This window comes from Epinephelus moara, chromosome 2, assembly GCF_006386435.1.
Source record: "Epinephelus moara isolate mb chromosome 2, YSFRI_EMoa_1.0, whole genome shotgun sequence".
Lineage (NCBI taxonomy): Eukaryota > Metazoa > Chordata > Actinopteri > Perciformes > Serranidae > Epinephelus > Epinephelus moara.
This window is the reverse complement of record NC_065507.1, coordinates 22,732,279-22,751,018: the sequence shown is the minus strand read 5'-3', so window position 1 is coordinate 22,751,018 and position 18,740 is coordinate 22,732,279. Positions and strand designations below refer to the sequence as shown.

Genomic DNA, 18,740 nt, shown 5'->3' with positions numbered 1-18,740 from the left:
GGGGGGGGGGGGGGGGGGGGGTAGCTGTGGGGACTTTAAAAGTACCTGATCTGGACTTTGGAGCAGGGTCCGGGCCACCGGCAGCCCTGAAACACTCTCTGCACTGTGGTTTCTGTCCCGTTGTGCACCTGACAGGACACTGTTCTGGTCACAGTATACTGACACCAGTTCCTAAAATACAAATGGAGGTGATTTCACTCTTATTAATACTTTATGAGAGAAATAATCAATGCCAATAATGTGAACATGTGAAAAAATAACATACTGAAACACTCATGTGAACATTTAGCAGAGCTGCAGTAAATTCATTTCTGCTGAGGGCACATAATCAGGATTATATTTCTACAACTTCTGCAGAGAAAAGGCGCCATCCCCAGTGTGCTCACCTGAGCTGTGTCCGGGACCCGGTACCTGGCGATCCAGTGTTGCCGCTCTGTTCCGATTTGATGCGCTGTCGCTGCAGAGTGATGCCTGGAAAGTGATAAACAAACCCTGTTTCCAGTGAGAGACCAACTAAACTTATCCACATGCACAGCGCGTACAGGAACGACAACGCCATCGTGTCCTTTTGATTTATCCCTTACAGAGATATCCGCAGATACCCACGATTCTTTTCAAGTAAATCCCGAAGTTATAAATCCCTCTTTGACAGATCTACAGTATCTGAAGTGGAGCGGGGGAAAGAAACCCTAAGAAAACCCCGATGTAACCATGAATGAGTTGGTCATTTCGCCTTCCCGACGAGAAACAAACTGGCCCTCTCAAGAGCCCAAGATGAATGACACACAGCCTCTTCCTATAGAATAATGCGGTTTTCTGACGTTTGACATCGTGCCGAGGGCTGAGGAGTCAAATATCCAGTGTGCGTAAAAAGCGCGCTGAGGGTGAGGCTGGAGACGGAGTGCGTAAAGGCGCATCTGGTCCCGATCGAGAAACCACCACCCTTCAGTTTTCATATAGGTCCCATGATATGAGTGTGATGACCAACAGTGGATTCACAGTTACTGAACTCTAACACACTTTCATGTGTATTGCCTTTATTACCCTGATTAATGCCTCAATGGACGATCCATTAAACCTATTTACTTAAAGTCTACATAAGCCGCGGCTAACAGAGACAGATATGAACGATGACATATGATTTTACAATAGTCTGATGTGGTCTCTGTTCATGTTCACCACTTTGTCAAATAATAGCAGGCTACTTTGCCTTTAGGAGAGTGAACTAACATCTGAGACTGCTGCCAACAGCCTGCTGTTTAAAGACTAGACGATTACACAATGGCAGCACATTTAATGCTTTGCTTTAAGTTAACAGATGCATTTTGGGCAATTAGCAAGACACATGGTGCTAAATATGGAAGCCCTTTTTTCCAAGAAGAATAAATCTGATTACAACTTTGACTACTGATACTATATCATAATTTTGATTAAAGTCAAAATTTTCACCATGTATCTCACTAATATTCACATAATTTTGACCAAATCAAACAATTTTATCATTGATTACTTCACAGTAATCCTCACTCTTTTGACTTTGGAGGTAAAGTTATTACTTCATATTTTTTAATTAAGTCACAATTTTGACTACTTTTTGAAGAAGTACTCATATATTTTACTTAAGTAAAAGAGATAAGATAAGATAAGATAAGATAAGATAAGATAAGATAAGATAAGATAAGGACTTAATCAATCCTATACTGGCAGAATTCACACCTTAGAGCAGCTCAACAGTCAGAAGCAAGAGCGTTAAGGAAAAAAAGTCATAGCATGATAAATAAGAACAGAAATATGACAAAAATACCAATGAGATAGAATAAGAATAAAATAATATAAAATATATGTAGCCTACACTATATGCACCTTTTATTTATACAGATACTCTATTCCATGATTGATAGTTGCACAAAAGTAGCAGTACCACTCTGTGCAAATACTCTGATTGCAGTCTGACTGTGAGAAGTAAAAGTCTTACATTTAAGATTTCACAACCAAAGTACAAAAGTATAACAGCTAAATGTACTTGAAGCATTAAAGCGGACGTACTTCTTGGACTGAATGGTCCAGGAACAGCACAGTTTAAATACTTTAGTCCGGAGGTTCTCAACCTTTTTCGTGTCAGTTTTTTGTTTCAGAGAGACCTCCATCTGAAAAGATTTTGACTATTAGATATGATTAAGATCAGAATTCCATAGTTAAAGATGATAAAGATGGAGAAAGTGAAACCTGTGATTGGAATAGTCACTCTTATGGTCCTTGCTCACCTGTGGCTCCCTTCTATAATGAATTAAATAGTGAACATAAACTGTCCCCCATTTTTCTGGGGAACCCTGGTTAAGTGCCAAACCCTTTTATTGAATTTCCTGGCAAATAAACATCAAGGTAGTATACTTAACTTACACATCTGCAAGGGAACTTAAACTGGGTGAGAAAATAAATGGAAAGAAAAGAAGATACAAAGGGGTAATGATTACAGAGGGTTTATGTGTGTGTTTGTGAGCTGTGGATCTACAGGTTAAACGAGAGTCCGTCTCAAGATTCTTAGAAAAGTTGGTATTTTACTATTAGTATCCAGTATGGCCTTCCACAATGGTTGCTCCTCATTATAAACTTCAGAAACATTAGAAGCTGCTCCCTCCCTGCTTTAAAGGATAGTACAGCTTCTATTTAATAAGTGATCATATTTTTTGTATGTAAAATGTGAGTCTGTAAACAGCTGTCAGGTAAATGTAGCGCAGTAAAGAGTGGAATAATGCCCTCTGAAAAGTAGCAAAGTACAATAGCATAAAACTGAAACACTCAAGTAAAGTAAAAGTACCTCAAAATGGTACTGTACTTGCGTAAATGTACTTTACCACCACTGTTTTTGACTTGGCCTAAGTCAGTATTTTTGTGACTCTTGACATTTATTTATTTACTTCTTTGAGAATACTTGCCTCCATATTTAAAGGTGAAATCCAACTGGTATTTGTCTGGTGTTACTGGGGGCCCACTGCCTGGTTCCAGCACTCCACCAGTTTAGAAACCAGTGTGGGAATAAACTTCACCAGGAGGCCAGCAGCGCCCTCTGCTGACCCTCCAGGCTCCCTACCGGCTGCAGGGAGAAGGAGACGTGTCCCACTCTCAGGTTGGCATGAGCGGACAGATGGAGGCAGACAGCACCGGTGGCAACATGGGGGAGAAAGCAGACGTGGAAATGGCAGAAAACCCATTTGAGCCTTACATTGAATCTCTGCGACAACAACTGGAAGACCAGGACCCCGTATTTCTGATCGGAGTTATCGTCGCTTTGGCGGTTATTATCATCACCTGTGGTAGGAAGTTACCGTTAGCATGCTAACGTTAGCTTAGCAGGCTAGGCCAAGCGCTTAGCTTAGCTTAGCATGGTTAGCTACAATTTATTAGTGTTGGAAAGCGGTTTTGTCAGCAGTGCATTCAGCGTTGGCATTAAATATTTGAAGGACAGCTATTTAAAGAGTGTGTGCGTCAAAAGCCAATAGCCGAATTAGCAAGCGAAGAAGCTAACAGCTAAGCTAACGCAAGCATCTGTCAGTTACGCAGCTTATCAGCATTTCCTACTAAAGTCATCCAACTTTATTGACTATCTTCTGTCGGCAGATAACAGGACAGTGGGTTGTGGATACTAATAAGTTAATGACCCGCTTCTCTGCTTTCTCTCTCCAGTGTTTCTGAAGTACTTTCTCTCCAGTAAAACCGTCCGCAGTGCTGTGCTGCTGGTCGGACTGTGTGACGCCGGGAAAACCCTCCTGTTCAGCCGGGTGAGTTGATGCAACTCAAACGTGGTGTGTCCATCGCCACGTTGCCTGTCAGAGGATGATGCTCAGCTGCTGAGCTGATGAGAGAATGATGCGGAGTTAATCTGCTTTATGTAACTGACTGTGCACTTTGTGTTTTGGCAGCTGTTATCAGGGAAGTTCAAGCGCACACAGACCTCCATCACTGACAGCAGTGCTCCATACAAAGCCAAAAACGACAGGGTGAGTTAAGGACAGTTTATTATCATCTGGTTACATCCGGTCCTTGATGAGCATGGTTTACAAGTGTCCCCTCTCCCTGCTGTACACAGGGCAGCACCTGGACTCTGATTGACTTGCCAGGACATGACAGTCTGCGCTCTCAGTACCTGGAGAAGTTCAAATCTGCAGCCAGGTGAGAACAGAGGCAGGATTTGGAGTTAGCGAGATAACATCAGGGTTAACTCTGGGTTTTCAATACTATGAAGCTGGGTCTCTTTTTACCTGGATAAATCACAGCGGTAACTTAAGCTGAGCAGCTAACCTGCCCCGGAGCAGGTTAACCTCAGAGTAGCGGCTCACAGCCAGTCAACATTCTGACCTCTGACCAAACAGATCACTGAAGAAAAAAGTAATCATAGACAAAAGTCTGGAGTTTCAGTAATAAAGAGGAGCCTATATGATGTTATAGGTCAATAAAATCACTTCATTGTTCCAGGGCTCTATTTCCACTGGTTTTAAAACAGAGCTTCTAACAAATGGAGATTGTTTACAACACTTAACACATGATTTTAGCAGGACTTTAACATATGCAAAGTTAAGTTTAGCCTGCAGTGATAGTGTTGCTAGTTTACTCTGATTACATCACCAAGGCTCAAAATAACATGAAACACCTGTGTGATAAGAACTAGTAAAAAAAAAAAAAGTAGTTTATAAGAAAAATAAGCCGCACGCTGTTAATTGTCTCCCGTAAAGGCAACATTTCGGTCAAATAGATATCATCAGTCACCCCTTACTTCAGTAGCAGAAACAGTCTGGCATTGTGTTAAAGTGTTTTATGTGACGTCTTCATCATCATCCAACTAAATAGGAAAAATACCCTATACTTATGTCCCACATAGCTTTGTGATACCTACATGTAATTTAAGTGAATTGACTGTGAATTTTTGGATAGTATTTTCAATGTTTCTACATTTTCGGTTAACATCCCACACCATTTACATTTTACTGTCTCGCAGTCACAGACACTTTTGGTTCCATTTCATCTCATATCATATGAAGCAGCCTACTTCATTTATGGTGCTGATGATATCACTTGTAATTTACACCCCCCACTTCTTTCACATGAATGTGCTTGTGGCTGGATGGGAAAACCCAGAGTTGACTGAACTAGTTGATAACCAGCTTTGTAGTACCTGTTATCCAGAGGGCCAGTGTTAGGGTTAGTCATGCCAGATAATGAAAAGATATCCTGGGTAAGTTGAACTGGCCTTGTAGTACAGGTCTCAGGACAACCTGTCTGAATAACATTACTGAATGTCTAGCAGTGAGATTAGGGGTGTTTTCACATTTAGTCCTTTTAAATGAACCAAACTCAGTCCTCTTAAAGTGGACCAACAGAAATGGGACTCAGTTCTTTTTGTGTTCACATTGTCAGTTCATTTGAAAGAGGACTCAGTTCTCTTTTCTTTTCAATGTCAGCTCTGAATGGGCCTCAGTCCTTTTCCTGTTCACACTATAGCCTATATATAACATACATTGACATAGTTCTGTTTTTATTTTGACGTGGCACTGCAGTGTAGTTATGAAGTCACTCGCTTTCAGATTAACTTAACTTGGAGGAAAACATCTGGAGACGTGCAGTATCTTCTGTGGAACAAACTACTCCTCATCATGCGTCCTTGCAAGCATTACAGGCCGATGTGGTTCTGTCCGTTTTGTCAAGTGTCCCAGTGCATGTTCACATATGCACAAAAATGCTGAGTCACAGCTCTGAGTCTGCTTAGAGGGCTGAGAAGGACCAAGTGTGAAACATGCTAAGTCACCAGTGACCTGACTGACACACTTCCTTATCTCACCGTCACTCTCTGTTTTGCCTTTTCAGAGCGATTGTGTTTGTAGTGGACGCCGCTATCTTCCAGAAGGAGGTGCGAGACGTGGCAGAGTTCCTCTACATGTTGTTGACGGACACTGTGATCTCCAGGAACGCCCCAGCTTTGCTGGTGGCATGCAACAAACAAGGTTCAACAACCCTTTTTGTTTAGAAAATTACCCAGTTCTCTACATTCTGCCTCTGTTCTACATTTATAGCCTTCAGCCTAGAGATCACCCTCATTCACTGGTCTTTGTATTTTACAGATATCACCATGGCAAAATCAGCTAAACTGATTCAGCAGCAGCTGGAAAAGGAACTGTAAGTAACTATATATTTGCTGTATTTGATTTGTTGTGGACGCACACTACTTCCTGAGCCTTTGATTTGAGACATAACGTCTACCCGGTCTCTTGACTCATAGGAACACCTTGCGCGTGACGCGCTCTGCAGCCCTGAGCTCTCAGGACGGCTCTGTGGGCGGCAGTGTGTATCTGGGGAAAAAGGGCAAGGACTTTGAGTTCAGCCAGCTGCCAATGAAGGTGGAGTTCCTGGAGTGCAGCGCTCGCGGCAGCAAGGGTGAAGAGGGGGATGCAGACATTGAGAGCCTGGAGAAGAGCTTCGCTAAACTGTAAAATCAGCAACATAACATCCTCAGTGCGGAGTCTGACTCAAAGCACAGACCTCAGATCAACGTACACCGTCACCTCAGCAATCAGAGGAGGGATGAGGCATCTCAGTGGAGGATTTATTTTCCAGGAGCAACCAGCTGGTCCGATCTGTGCTGGCTGTCAGTGTAAAGCGTAATTACATGAAAGGTGGAAAGACTTTTGTGACGTATCCAATCAAAAAACACCAAAAAGACTGAAAGTAATGAAATAGAAAATGATGTAGCAGTTTGTTAGGTTGCTCTGCTGTGCTGAGAAATGATTTCTCCAGTGTAAATCTTACTGTGAACATCCACCTTAAAGCGCTTTATTTGGCTTGTTTAGAAAGAACATTTGCTGTTGCTGCAACTTAAAGCGATCATAGGCTGTCACAGATTTTCACCATATTTGTTTTAAACTTGTTTCAGCTACTCTGACTTCTAAGCTGCCTTGTGAACACAGAAGGGCATGAATTGATCATGAATTAACTTGGACTGTCGGCCGTGTGCCTTTTCTCCGATATTCTTATAGAAAAGTGTCTTGCTTGTTTTCAAAAAAAAAAATGAGTTTACTTGTTTGAAAGTGTTCAGTGAGTTCAGTGCATCTGCAATGAATGTATGGATTTATTTAGATTTTGTGTTTGTCTGGCTTGTTTAAAAAACTGACAATATAAATTTTTTGATGCTTGATGGTGATGCTGATGGAACAGCACATTTTCTTACCTGATTTCAGCCTGTTATGATTAATGAGCAGCAAACATGATTTAATCAACACGTACAGAGAGAAATCTTAATTGTACATCACACCATGACATGGAGGGTAGCTGAGTGCCAGATCACATTTTTTAAAATGGCACCATGTCTCCGAGAACAAGCTCACCACAAAACCCAAACCAGTTAGAAGTGTTGTCGTGTAATCTGTGTCACAGCACTGTTTTCAAATGTCTGTCTTCTCTCTCTTTGGCTCCTGGTATCCACTGAGATGTGTTTTTACTTTTCCAAAGCGCAGCAGACTCAGTTTAACGTGCAGCTTTCCTCGGTCTGTAATGTGGTAGTTTTTATTGTCCAAAAAAATGCACATACTGCAACATATTTTCAAAGGATGACCTTTTTTATAGGACCACACATGCACAAAATACCCAAATGAACCATATTCAATGTGTAAATCTGGAGTTTTATGAGACCCGAAAAACAATTACACATTTACTTTGTTGAAAAATAGTAACACATATTTCTGTGATCTCGCTTCCACTGTTCAGTGCTTTCTGGAACACCAGTTAAATTGTATTTAGGTTCAGGCTTTATTAAAAGAGCAAAATCCTACCGTCAAAAGAAGTCCAAATAATGAAGCTGCCAATTCTAACCATCTATCACAGGAGTGAATACCAAATTTAACAAGGTAAACCAAAAATAAGGCAAAGCAAAACAAGAACTGCAACAACTAATCAATTAGTGGGTTGAAATAAAGTTAATCGGCAATTATTTCAATAATTGATTGAGCATTTCATTTGTTTATTTAAGCGAAATGTCAAATATTTACTGATTCCAGCCTCTTAAATGTGAACATTTGCTGCTTTTCTTTGTCATTTATGATCGTAAATGAAGAGTCTTTGATTTTTGGACTACTGGTCAGACAAAAGAAACAATGTGAAGACGTCACTTTGGGCTCTGGGAAATTGTGATATGCATTCTTCCCATTTTTGGGACATCTTATTGATGAACAATTAACCGTGAAAATAATCAGTAGACTAATCGATAATGAAAGTCAGCGTTAGTTGCAGTGCTGCGATGACAAGACCAAAAAAAAATGAAAGAACATGTTCAGTGTGTGAATCTATATCGGAGACAAAGGGTAGACTGTCAGACTGGAGCTCTGATCTGCCACCACCACACTGGGTTCTCCTTTCAGCACAGCAGGACACAACCAGTTCACCTTGTCCCCGTGACTGATGCTCAGTTTGGGTCCAGACTTGTCCTCCGTCACGTTCTCTGCACTTTCTGCCACCTCATCCTCCACCTCCACTTCTTTCTCTGCTTCAGCCTTCGGTGTCGTCTTTGCTTTATCCTGTGGTTGTTCTTTCCGCCTCGCCTTGCTCTTACCCTTCCTGCGCGGGGCTGCTGTCACTCCAGTTTTGCTCTTTGCCTCAGGAGTCACCACTGGGTGCTTACTGAGATCCCACAGAGCGACCTGGCCGTCGTTCCCCCCAGTGACGAGCCAGTGAGGGTGGGAGAGGAAACTAACAAAGTGGGCTTGTGAGGCGCCCTGACTGTGGGCCTTGACCGCTCCCTGCTGTTCCAGTTTGGAGCCACTGCCGATCCGCATCACATGCACCCGCCCGTCCTCTGCTGCACAACTCAAAATGTTCCCACAGCTTGCCACAGAAACACAGTGGATCAGTGGTGGGTTGAAAAGCTGACCGGGACGCTGCTGATGGTCGTCCTCTTCCTCTGCTACATCTTGGAGGTTGACAGTCCAAAGAGGGCGTGTCTTCTGCAGACCCCACAGCATCACCTGAAGCCACAAGAAAGGTGAAACAAATTAACATTGGGAAATAAATGTTGTCAAATGTTGTCTTAGTACGTAACACAAATGGTCCCCTCCCCTACCTGCATGTCGAGGCCAGCAGACACCAGGTTATTGGGCCTGTGAGGCCGAAACGCCACCGAGGAGCAGATGTTCGTGTGTCTACGAAGAGTCCTGCACACTTTTCCCCCAGGAAGCTCCAGTACCCGCACCGCCCCGCTGTCATCAGCCACCGCCAGGGCTGTTCCTGTCTCATTCAGCGCCAACGCATTGATCTCCTCCTCCCCTGCACCCTGAAACTCCTCTACAGGACTCTTCAGGTTTCGTGGGTCGAGTACACTCACCGCTTCCCCATGTGACACGTACAGCTGGCCCAGAGCGGCGGGTGAAAACACAACACTTGTGATGTCGTCTTTGCCGGGGAGAGTGAGACGGCCTATGATGGTCCCCTCCTGGCTCCACACCGTGACCTCTCCACCCTCAGAGCCTGAGGCGAGGAAACCCTCGGGGCCTGGAGACGCTCCAACACACAGGATGGATGTGGAGTGGCCCTCAGACCACTGCCTGGCCATGCTGAGAAAGATACGAATATTAAACTGCAGCCTCAACATTGACTATAAATTCGAGTCAACATTTCTCGAAGAACAGTTTCAACAAATGCTGATTTAAAACTGAGATTAATAATTAAGTGGTCAACAGAAAATTAACCGCCGGCAATTTGACAATCAGTTAATGGCAGTTTGTTTTACAAGCCAGAGTTAATCATTACACATTAAAGCTTTTTAAATAACACTGACTGCTCTTTTTCTATGCAAGTAAACTAAATATATTTGGGGGGTTTTGACAGTTGATTGAACAAAAACAGAAATCTGAATATGTCAATTTGTGCTCGGCAGAGCAATGTCCACTCTTTCTGGTATTTCATTGACTAAAAATAAAGTAAATTATTCAATAAATAACTAGCCGAATACTTAATAATGAAAATAAACATCGACTGCAGCACTTAACTGATTATAACCTTCCTGAAGGTCAGATTTATTGCAGGGCTGTTTAGTACTCCTAATTAGTTTTAGCTAGATGTATCTAATAATCAGTGGTGGAATGTAACTTAGGTACAAAGCTGAGGTACTTGTGTATGTCCATTTTATACAACTTTACAGCATCCTTTTGCTCCACTCTCAGAGGTAAATACTGTACTTTTTACTTCACTACATTTGTCTGACAACTTGAGTTACTTTTCAGATTACAGCCCCTTCCTGTCCAGAGAAAACCATGTATCTCCTGATGTGTTGATTTTGAATGTTTGTGATGAACTGAAGGATGACGTGTTTCTTTATGTGTTGTAGAGCTGACATATATTATTATTTTCACTACACGATTCTCATGGCCGAAAGAGTTCATGATCACAGTATTCTAATAATAACAGGGCATCTACAGGTATCACACAGTTAAATTTAACGCTTTTTAAGACCCGTTCAAGACACCTTTTAGCCAAATTCAGGACGTCATCATGTTTTAAAATCATGTTTTACTTATTTAAGCATTGCAGGCAAGCAGTAGATATATGCGGTCTTGTGCAGAGGTAAGTGTTATGTAGGAATGTGGTTATTACAGTGAGTTCAGTCAGTCTACATTTTGCCAACAGGTAAGGGCAAGTATGAAGTAACAGACAGTATAATAGTTTTTAAAGATCTGTCACATTAGAAATGTGGACTTTTACTTAGAAAGGCTTCACTCATTTTCACAAAAAGAAATTAAAAAACCGATAAAGGAAAATAGATCAAATATTTCTAGTAGTTAAGACCTTACAAATTCAAATGTAAGACTATTTAATGACTTTTAAGGCCTTATTGTTGGTAAGGACCTGTAGACACCCTGTATTATCAAAAATAAGATGCTATTTGTCAAATTCCTAACTTTTGATTATCATGTGTCTTTTCTCTTTTTTCTAATTAATTACACTCAAAATATGTGTGTAGGGAGGTGGACAGTGAGTCTGTAACCATAACTGTTCAGAAGAGTACAGCCATGCTTGTTGTTGCCATGGGTTACAGTATCACGTCAATTTGTCAACAAGTCTAAATATCGCAAGTATCATGACATGAATTTTTCATATGATATTAAAATTATACTGGTATTATCTTAAACGAGATGATGTGGCACACCCCTGAATGGAAGCAACAACAAAAATTAAAAGGAGCTGGATTATTTACACAGTATTATTATATGTGTTTTATTTACATGATATAAATATTCAATTTTTAAGTATTGTGGTTATTGTCAGTACTGGTAAACATCTACAGCAACATCTAAAATGCAACATACACACTAATGCAGCAGCGACACTAATCCAACACATAGGCTACTGTGATAGTAAACACTGACAGGAACACATTACAGCACAATGAGTAACGTTACTTTCTACACTTAAAGTATATATAGCTCATAACACGTACATCAGGTCAAGTTTTGAACGCATGACTTTTACTTGTAGTGGAGTAACGTTATTTTCACGGTGCACTACTGGTACTTCCACCACTGCTAATAATTAACTAACAACTGATGATGGATGTTTTCATGTTTACATGAGAAAAAACATCAAAAACAAACATCAGCGTTTACACTCCTATTTTCTAAAAAGACGGGCAAACATGACAGACATTTAAAGATAAAATGGTTTCTGCAGGAGGAGCGACAACAGACTGCAAATGTCAAACCTGACGAAACCAAACAAGCTCCAGCTCTGCTAACTTGTTAGCCTAAAAGCTAACACGTAACTTCCTGTCCAGCTGACGGTCTGACTGCGATAATAAACATTTGTTTGTCTGCTGATTAAAATAATATATATCAGTGCTGTGACATTATCGATAAGGTCAAGACGGCAGAATTACGCTACCTTAGCAAGTTATGTCAAAACTTCAGCAGCCTGCCATGTGGGGTCGGGTCGCTCGTTGATGACGTCATGTATGAGCGTAAGGTGTTTTATTTTTAATGTCCTGCGTTTAGCGTCTCAACTGAGGGACTAGGTATAATAACAATAATAATAATAATAATAATAATAATAATATAATAGTAATAATAAACTAAGTATAATATTGTAATTGACCGTAAGTATATCTTTGTAGGTTTTGAGCATGAAGAGTGTGATCATAAATTTATTAATAGTAACAAGGAACAGGGACTGTGGTAAAGATTTCTATTTCTCTTTATTTTGACACCTCAAACATCAAGCCAAAAATTAAATTGGAAAAATTTAAATCATCGGCTGATCCACCTTGTGTTGATTTAATCATGGCACCTCATAATGTGACTCAGTATTGTGTATGGCCCCCACATGCCTGTATGCACTCTCATCAGTGAGCTCTGGACAGTCTGTGGTGGTACTTGGCAGCGTCAGATGCACAAATACATAACGCCCCATAGCTGCTCAATTGGATTTAGGTCAGGGAAACAAGAGGGCCAGTCAATAGCATCAATACCATCGTCATCCAGGAACTGCCTACGCACTCTGGCAACATGAGGCCGGGCACTGTCCTGCACCAGGAGGAACCCAGGGGCCCACAGCACCAGGATAAGGTCTGACAATCCCTCTGAGGATTTCATCCTGGTACCTAACAGGGTACAGGGTCAGGGTACTGTTGGCTATGACAGGGAGGTCTGTGTGACCCTCCAAGGATATGCCTCCCCAGACCATCACTGACCCAGCGCCAAACCGGTCATGCTGGGTGATGTTACAGGCAGTATAACGTTCACCACACCGTCTCCAGACTCTTTCACACCTGTCACATGAGCTCAGTGTGAACCTGCTCTCATCTGTGACGAGAACGTGGCGCAAATGGCGGACCTGCCAATTCTAGTGTTCTCTGGCGAATGCCAATTGAGCTGCACGGTGCTGAGCTGTGAGCACAGGTTCCACTAGAGGATGTCAGGCCCTCATGCCACCCTCATGGAATCTGTTTCTGACAGTTTGGTCAGAAACATGCACACCAGTAGCCTGCTGGAGGTCATTTTGTAGAGCTCTCGCAGTGCTCCTCTTGTTCCTCCTCACACAAAGGAGCAGATACTGGTCCTGCTGCTGGGTTGATGTCCTTCTACGGCCCTGTCCAGCTCCCCTTGTGTAACAGCTGGTCTCCTGGTGTCTCCTCCATGCTCTTGAGACTGTGCTGGGAGACACAGCAGGACTACCTGTGCAACCTGATTAGGCTGCAGGTACCGCCTCATGCTGCCAGTAGTGACAAGGACACTAGCAGAACACAAAGCTAGAGAAGAATCCGTCAGGAAGGATGAGGAGAGAGCAACTGTCTGTGGCCACCACATGTAAAACCATTCCCTTTTTGGGGGTTGTCTTGCTTTTGCCTCTCCATTGCACCTGTTGTCACTTTCATTTGCACCAAAGCAGGTGAAACTGATTCACAATCACTTGTGCTTTCTAAATGAACAGATTGGTATCCCTGAAGTTTAACTGACTTGGTGTTATATCATACAAATTGGCTCCTACTTTAAAGGCATTAGTTGCAACACATTCTGCAGAAAATGAGAGAACAAAGCACACACAGGACACAGAGGAGGTAGATCATCAAATCATTGTTCAGTGGGCCTTCATTTCCACAATAGCTGCTCTCTGCTGATTCATCCAAAGCTGTAGATCTGATGAGTGCAGTCCATTTCTGGGTCAGTGAACAGCATGCCACACTGCCGCAGTGAATGGGGAACAGAGAGGAGAGGCCATGGCTTTCAAACCCCCACAAACTAATTACACACACACACACACAGACACATTACACTGTCGACCCAACATTCAAACGCTGACACATACTGTATATCCTCACAGAGAAGCAGCAGCTCTAACAGGGCACTTTGAATGTAAGTACTCTGCAGGCATTAATCTTTTTCTGCCCGTGACCCTTGCATTTGATGCTACTTCCTCTTTCTGTGTAATTCATAATGCAATTGCACAGGAAGGTTTCACTGAGCCAATAGATATGTGTTCTATAATACAGCAGTTGTTCAAAATAGGCAGTGTGAATTTGTCAGGAGGTTTCCTGGACAGACACCGCTTACAGGATGCTTTTTCTATTTCTATTTGGTCTATTGTAAAGGCTGAAATAAGGTAAGTGACATATCTTAGAGTCAGACTCATTGTGTCAATTATTTGTAACCCTGTTTACAGTTTACAGTAACAGTTTGACTTGTAGGCATTTATATATCTACTATTAAACAATATAGGTATTTTTTAACCTATTTCCCTATTTGTAAAAGACATACGTTTATGTGTGTTTATCTTTGTCCAGCTCCTTCTCAGAAGACTTGAAGTTACTTTAAAATATTTATACACCAGAGAGTATGAGGTCGCCCTATTTCCCAGCGAGGTTGGTGCTGTTCCACAAGGAGCCCAACGGAGTGACGTACAGAGTCCCAGCACTGCTCTACCTGCCCCGCTCCAGGTCCTTCCTGGCCTTTTGTGAGGAGAGACTCAGCCCATCAGACTCTGAGGCTCATCTGCTGGTGATGAGGAAAGGCACTTTCTACAGGAACTACGTGGAGGTCAGTGTTGAGCCACTGGGTCTGTCGTGCCCTGAAAAGACTAAAGTAGCTTCTTTAAAATGTGCAGCCTCTTTTGATATAGACCACCACGTACTAACAGGTGTTTAGTGCTTTATCTATGTACATTTTCTGAAGAAGATGTTATTGCTAGTTAAAGATATTTGATCAAAATATTTCTAGGAGCAAGCAAGAAAGCTATCAATAGGAATCAGTGTAAAGAAACACCACCCACGAAGGACCAATGGCTAACAACTGTGGAAGAAATCTTTTTAATTGACAGACTACTGATTCCAAAATACTGAGACTACAAGAAGCACAACTAGAAAAAAAATGGGAAAAATTGACTCAGAAAGACGACACTGGACTGGAATAATTATCAATAGATACACTAATCCTTAAGGTTGTAATAATGTGGATTTACCCAAGCAGTCTTTGTCTCATTAGCTCTTGTTGTTTTTCACTTATTTCATCTTTTTATTATGCTTCTTTAACTGACATGTCAATTTCACAAAAAAATGTTTTAATAAAGATTTAAGTGAAAAAAAGATGAGGCTACTTTGTCAAAGGGGAGAAAATATGTGAACTGCCCCTTTAATTTAAATGTTACAGACACCTTTGCTTTGGGTTTGTCTTTGTTGCCTCTCAGGGACTCGATCTGCTTAAACATAATGTGGTATTTTACGCTCTTCTTCTCTTATCTCCTTTTCTCCTCTCTCTGTCTGCAGTGGGAGGACATGCGTGTCCTGGGCACTGCTTTCCTGCCAGGCCACCGCTCCATGAACCCATGCCCAGTGTACGATGAGTTCACAGGTACTCTCTTCTTGTTCTTCATCGCTGTCCTCGGCCACACCTCAGAGTCCTATCAGCTGGTGACGGGGAAGAACGTGACCCGTCTGTGCTACATCTGCAGCACCGACGATGGAGACACCTGGAGTCATCTCACCGACCTCACCAAAAGGGTCATAGGAGATACGATCAAAGGTCAGGGAAACACAGGAAGTTGTCTTTTTAAGGGAACTTAAAACACTGACATCAATGCTGCATATGTGTAAAAAGTTGTACAAAGCCTTTATGGCTCAAAACAATAGTCACATGCTCATTATGTACACTGAAATTGTTTTAGGACGCTGTAATTGTCCATACTCTCCGTCCTGACTAAATAAGATCCCTCCCTAACTTGATTTCAGTGTAAGAGATTGGGAAAATAACACTGGCCCAAAACAGTTTCAGTGTTAAGATGTAAGGATATTGTGAGATATATTTTTAAGTAATACTTAATTATGTGAAACTACCCTTTAAGTATCATGTATTGACCCCTTATGTTCATCCATGTGTGTCCTCTGAATGTGTCCCTGCAGAATGGGCCACATTTGCTCTCGGCCCGGGCCACGGCATCCAACTGAAGTCCGGCCGTCTCCTGATTCCTGCCTACGCCTACCACATTGAGTGCAAAGAGTGCTTCGGGCAGCTCTGCCAGACCAGTCCCCACGCCTTCTGCTTCCACAGTGACACCCATGGGCGAACCTGGCGTTTCGGGGAGGCGGTGCCAGTGCCGGAGAGCTTGGAGTGTCAAATGGTGTCTGTGGATGAAGAGGACGGGACCAATGTGTTGTACTGTAATGCGCGCAGTCCTCTGGGATACAGAGTGCAGGCCCTCAGTCTGGATGATGGAGCTGTGTTTCAGGAGGGGCAGCTGGTGCAGCGGCTGGTGGAGCCTCGAAATGGTTGTCATGGCAGCATTGTGGGATTTCCTGCCCCGTTACATTTATATCACTCTCTTGACCAACACTTGCACCAACCTGTGCATCACTCCAGACACTGGACGTCCTGCATGACAAACTCTAATCACACCATCTCGCCGTCTCCAAACATCACCACCTCTGCTTCCACCGCCCCCTCGCCAACCAATCATCCAGATTTCCTCACCCCCACCTGGGTCGTATACTCCCACCCAACATGGACCACAGCACGCAAGGATCTGGGTGTGTTCCTCAGCCTGTTTCCCCGTGACCCAGACAGTTGGCGTGGCCCCTGGGTGATCTATGAGGGCCCCAGCGCCTACTCTGACCTCGCCTATCTAGAGTTGACCCCCTTACCTGGTGCACCGCCTGCTGTGGCCTTCGCCTGCCTGTTTGAGTGCGGCACCAGCACAGCCTACGATGAAATCTGCTTCAGCATCTTCACCCTGTACGAGCTCATTGATAATCTGCCCCGGGAGGCGCAGCTGGGGAATAACACTCATGAATGTGAAAGACGACAGAATCAAGAGACAGACTGTACAAGGAGACACGACGCTCAAAGGGCTCCAGTTTTTCATCAGGTTCCTCGTGTGAAGAAGAGGAGGAAAAAGAGCAAGCTCACTGAGATGTGCTCTGTGTGTTGAATGAAGTTTTTATGCCTGTGCGCCGGCGAAAGCTGTGGCAGGAGGCATTATGTTTTTGGGTTGTCCGTCCGTCCTTTCCATCCTTGTGAACATGATATCTCAAGAACACCTCAAAGGGGAATTTCTTCAAATTTGTAAGAGAAACTTGACTGGCGCGGGCACATACAACTGCAGAGTGGTAAATCTAGTTGAGCCTGTAACACAAAGTGTCTTCCAGTAACTTTGGATACACACATAGTGGCCACTTTAGTAGATACACCTGTAAAATCTAATAGCCCACAACTGTATATACAAGTCTACTTAAATGATGTCTAATCTATGACAGAGTAGTACAGGTGTACCTAATGAAGTGGCCACAGAGTGTTCATCCACTGTGTAATAAAGAATATTGTGCACACTATCAACAAGAGGGATTATTTTTATGAGTGATGTTTCTATATGCAATGGATTTCACTTACATTAAAGGTATACCTTACCCACTAAATGACAATTTGTGCATCAATTAGTAATGCTGGGTTACCTTGTATTCATGAGGAAAACTTTTGTCTTGCATGCCTCAATGGAAATGAGCACAGAAAGTTCCATTACAAGCGCTCATACAACTCATGCAGTATTATCCTAGTCTCATTTATTCAGTCATACACTCCCATGTGAGCTCTTAGTTTCCGAGTCGTTTAGGTCACATTGTAACCAAGAGCTCACATGTGACCCCTACGACTCTGCAAGGGGTCACACCCACACAGAGTTTAAAGCCTGCAACTCCGCACCAGTCATTTAGAACTGAAGAAGCCTCTTGGATGAGGGCCTTGAAACACAAGCAAGTCCAGTTGCCTACGATATAGCACTTACGATCAAATAAATCAGTATGTTCGCTATTTTCTGTGGTGGCATGAATAAAAATTGTCTTCACAAATTCAGGACATGGCATGACTCAGTCACTAATGCTCATTTTGTGGGTCAAGTATTCCTTCTTTAACTGCAACACAGTGCGACTCAGTAATGATAAAAAGCGTTTTTGTTCGATATGTTTGTTTTCATGTTTATCATTTGTTAATTTTAATTTTGTAGAACACATTAAGTGTCATAAAAGTTTCCTGTCTTATCTGCTGGGAATATTTTGGTGCTCCAAAAACAGTTGGCAAAAGTTCAGGAGAAAAAGGTTTTAGGAGAAACAAGAATAGAGAATAAAATCAGTCAGGAAAAGACTGGTTCAAGGCTCTATGTTCCAAGATGAGAGTCTGACGCTGCTTTAGAAAACATGAAGCACTGTTTTCTAAAGCGGTGGTTGCCCCTAAACTCTGGGACAGCTTTCCTGCTCAAATAAAACTGCTCAGACTACAGAAACCTTTAAGTCACTGTTGAAGACCAACTTCTTCTCATTGACGAACAATTGAGCCTAACACCTTAACTGACTTCATCTTCAGTGGTGCTGCATTTTGTTCTCTATTATGTTTATTGTTTTCCTGTATTCTTATTGTTTTTGGGCTTCTGTCTCATCTGTTTTGGTATTTGGTGCCTGTTCAGCACTTTGGTCAGCTGCAGTTGTTTTTTAATGTGCTCAAAGAATAAAGTTTGACTTGACTTGAAAAGTATTCTCATTTTATTCATTTGTAACCATGCACTCCTCATCACATGTACTGATCATTTGCCAGCAGCATCACGTTAAATGGGAACAGGGGTGTGTTTTGTTGTTGCAATCTAATTAGTTCAATACAAAGTGAAGTTAGTAAACTTATTTAATTCAAGTTCAGCACAACTAAATTGCTGATTTTTATGTCCTATGAGAATGGTTCACA

The 18,740-nt window shown here is 42.4% G+C and overlaps 4 protein-coding genes across 5 annotated transcripts in view; 2 read left to right on the top strand and 2 right to left on the bottom strand.

Annotated features, from left to right (window-relative positions):
• Positions 1-1,066, bottom strand: part of LOC126403890 (collagen alpha-1(XXVI) chain) — a 31,684-nt gene extending 30,618 nt beyond the window's left edge. Inside the window, exons 1-2 of the mRNA XM_050066713.1 lie at positions 387-1,066; positions 46-171 (exon numbers count right to left, since the gene is read on the bottom strand). Of these exons, the coding sequence (XP_049922670.1) occupies positions 46-171; positions 387-559 (299 nt within the window). The 5' untranslated portion in view covers positions 560-1,066. The remainder of the gene's footprint in view (positions 1-45; positions 172-386) is intronic.
• A 2,026-nt stretch (positions 1,067-3,092) lies between these two features.
• On the top strand, positions 3,093-7,183 carry srprb (SRP receptor subunit beta). Its single transcript, XM_050033183.1, has 7 exons — positions 3,093-3,314; positions 3,685-3,779; positions 3,921-3,998; positions 4,088-4,170; positions 5,860-5,996; positions 6,114-6,168; positions 6,272-7,183. Exons 1-7 carry the CDS (start codon positions 3,134-3,136, stop codon positions 6,480-6,482), a joined length of 840 nt encoding a protein of 279 aa, XP_049889140.1. The 5' UTR covers positions 3,093-3,133; the 3' UTR covers positions 6,483-7,183.
• A 400-nt stretch (positions 7,184-7,583) lies between these two features.
• wdr53 (WD repeat domain 53) lies at positions 7,584-11,988 on the bottom strand. The gene is made up of 3 exons (XM_050033111.1): positions 11,914-11,988; positions 9,101-9,590; positions 7,584-9,005 (listed from the first exon to the last, which is right to left on the bottom strand). The coding sequence occupies exons 2-3, from the start codon at positions 9,587-9,589 to the stop codon at positions 8,328-8,330; spliced, it is 1,167 nt and encodes a 388-aa protein (XP_049889068.1). The 5' UTR covers position 9,590; positions 11,914-11,988; the 3' UTR covers positions 7,584-8,327.
• A 1,838-nt stretch (positions 11,989-13,826) lies between these two features.
• Positions 13,827-18,487, top strand: neu4 (sialidase 4). Of its 2 annotated transcripts, none has more exons than XM_050032967.1 (4): positions 13,827-13,880; positions 14,309-14,561; positions 15,287-15,542; positions 15,920-18,487. In XM_050032967.1, the coding sequence occupies exons 2-4, from the start codon at positions 14,361-14,363 to the stop codon at positions 16,942-16,944; spliced, it is 1,482 nt and encodes a 493-aa protein (XP_049888924.1). In that variant the 5' UTR covers positions 13,827-13,880; positions 14,309-14,360; the 3' UTR covers positions 16,945-18,487. The 2 variants fall into 2 exon arrangements, with proteins under 2 accessions (XP_049888924.1, XP_049888916.1); XM_050032959.1 differs by having other exon boundaries at positions 13,846-14,127.
• Positions 18,488-18,740: the final 253 nt, after the last annotated feature.

What these genes read in the sequence shown, in the direction of transcription:
- wdr53 (XM_050033111.1), bottom strand. Translation starts at nt 9,589, where the DNA reads ATGGCCAGGCAGTGGTCTGAGGGCCACTCCACATCCATCCTGTGTGTT. An exon ending in CTGCTGGCCTCGACATGCAG is followed by an intron (nt 9,006 to 9,100) that starts GTAGGGGAGGGG and finishes TTGTGGCTTCAG; the next exon opens with GTGATGCTGTGGGGTCTGCA.
- neu4 (XM_050032967.1), top strand. Translation starts at nt 14,361, where the DNA reads ATGAGGTCGCCCTATTTCCCAGCGAGGTTGGTGCTGTTCCACAAGGAG. An exon ending in TCTACAGGAACTACGTGGAG is followed by an intron (nt 14,562 to 15,286) that starts GTCAGTGTTGAG and finishes CTCTGTCTGCAG; the next exon opens with TGGGAGGACATGCGTGTCCT. An exon ending in CATAGGAGATACGATCAAAG is followed by an intron (nt 15,543 to 15,919) that starts GTCAGGGAAACA and finishes GTGTCCCTGCAG; the next exon opens with AATGGGCCACATTTGCTCTC.
- srprb (XM_050033183.1), top strand. Translation starts at nt 3,134, where the DNA reads ATGAGCGGACAGATGGAGGCAGACAGCACCGGTGGCAACATGGGGGAG. An exon ending in GGTTATTATCATCACCTGTG is followed by an intron (nt 3,315 to 3,684) that starts GTAGGAAGTTAC and finishes TTCTCTCTCCAG; the next exon opens with TGTTTCTGAAGTACTTTCTC. An exon ending in GGTGGCATGCAACAAACAAG is followed by an intron (nt 5,997 to 6,113) that starts GTTCAACAACCC and finishes TGTATTTTACAG; the next exon opens with ATATCACCATGGCAAAATCA.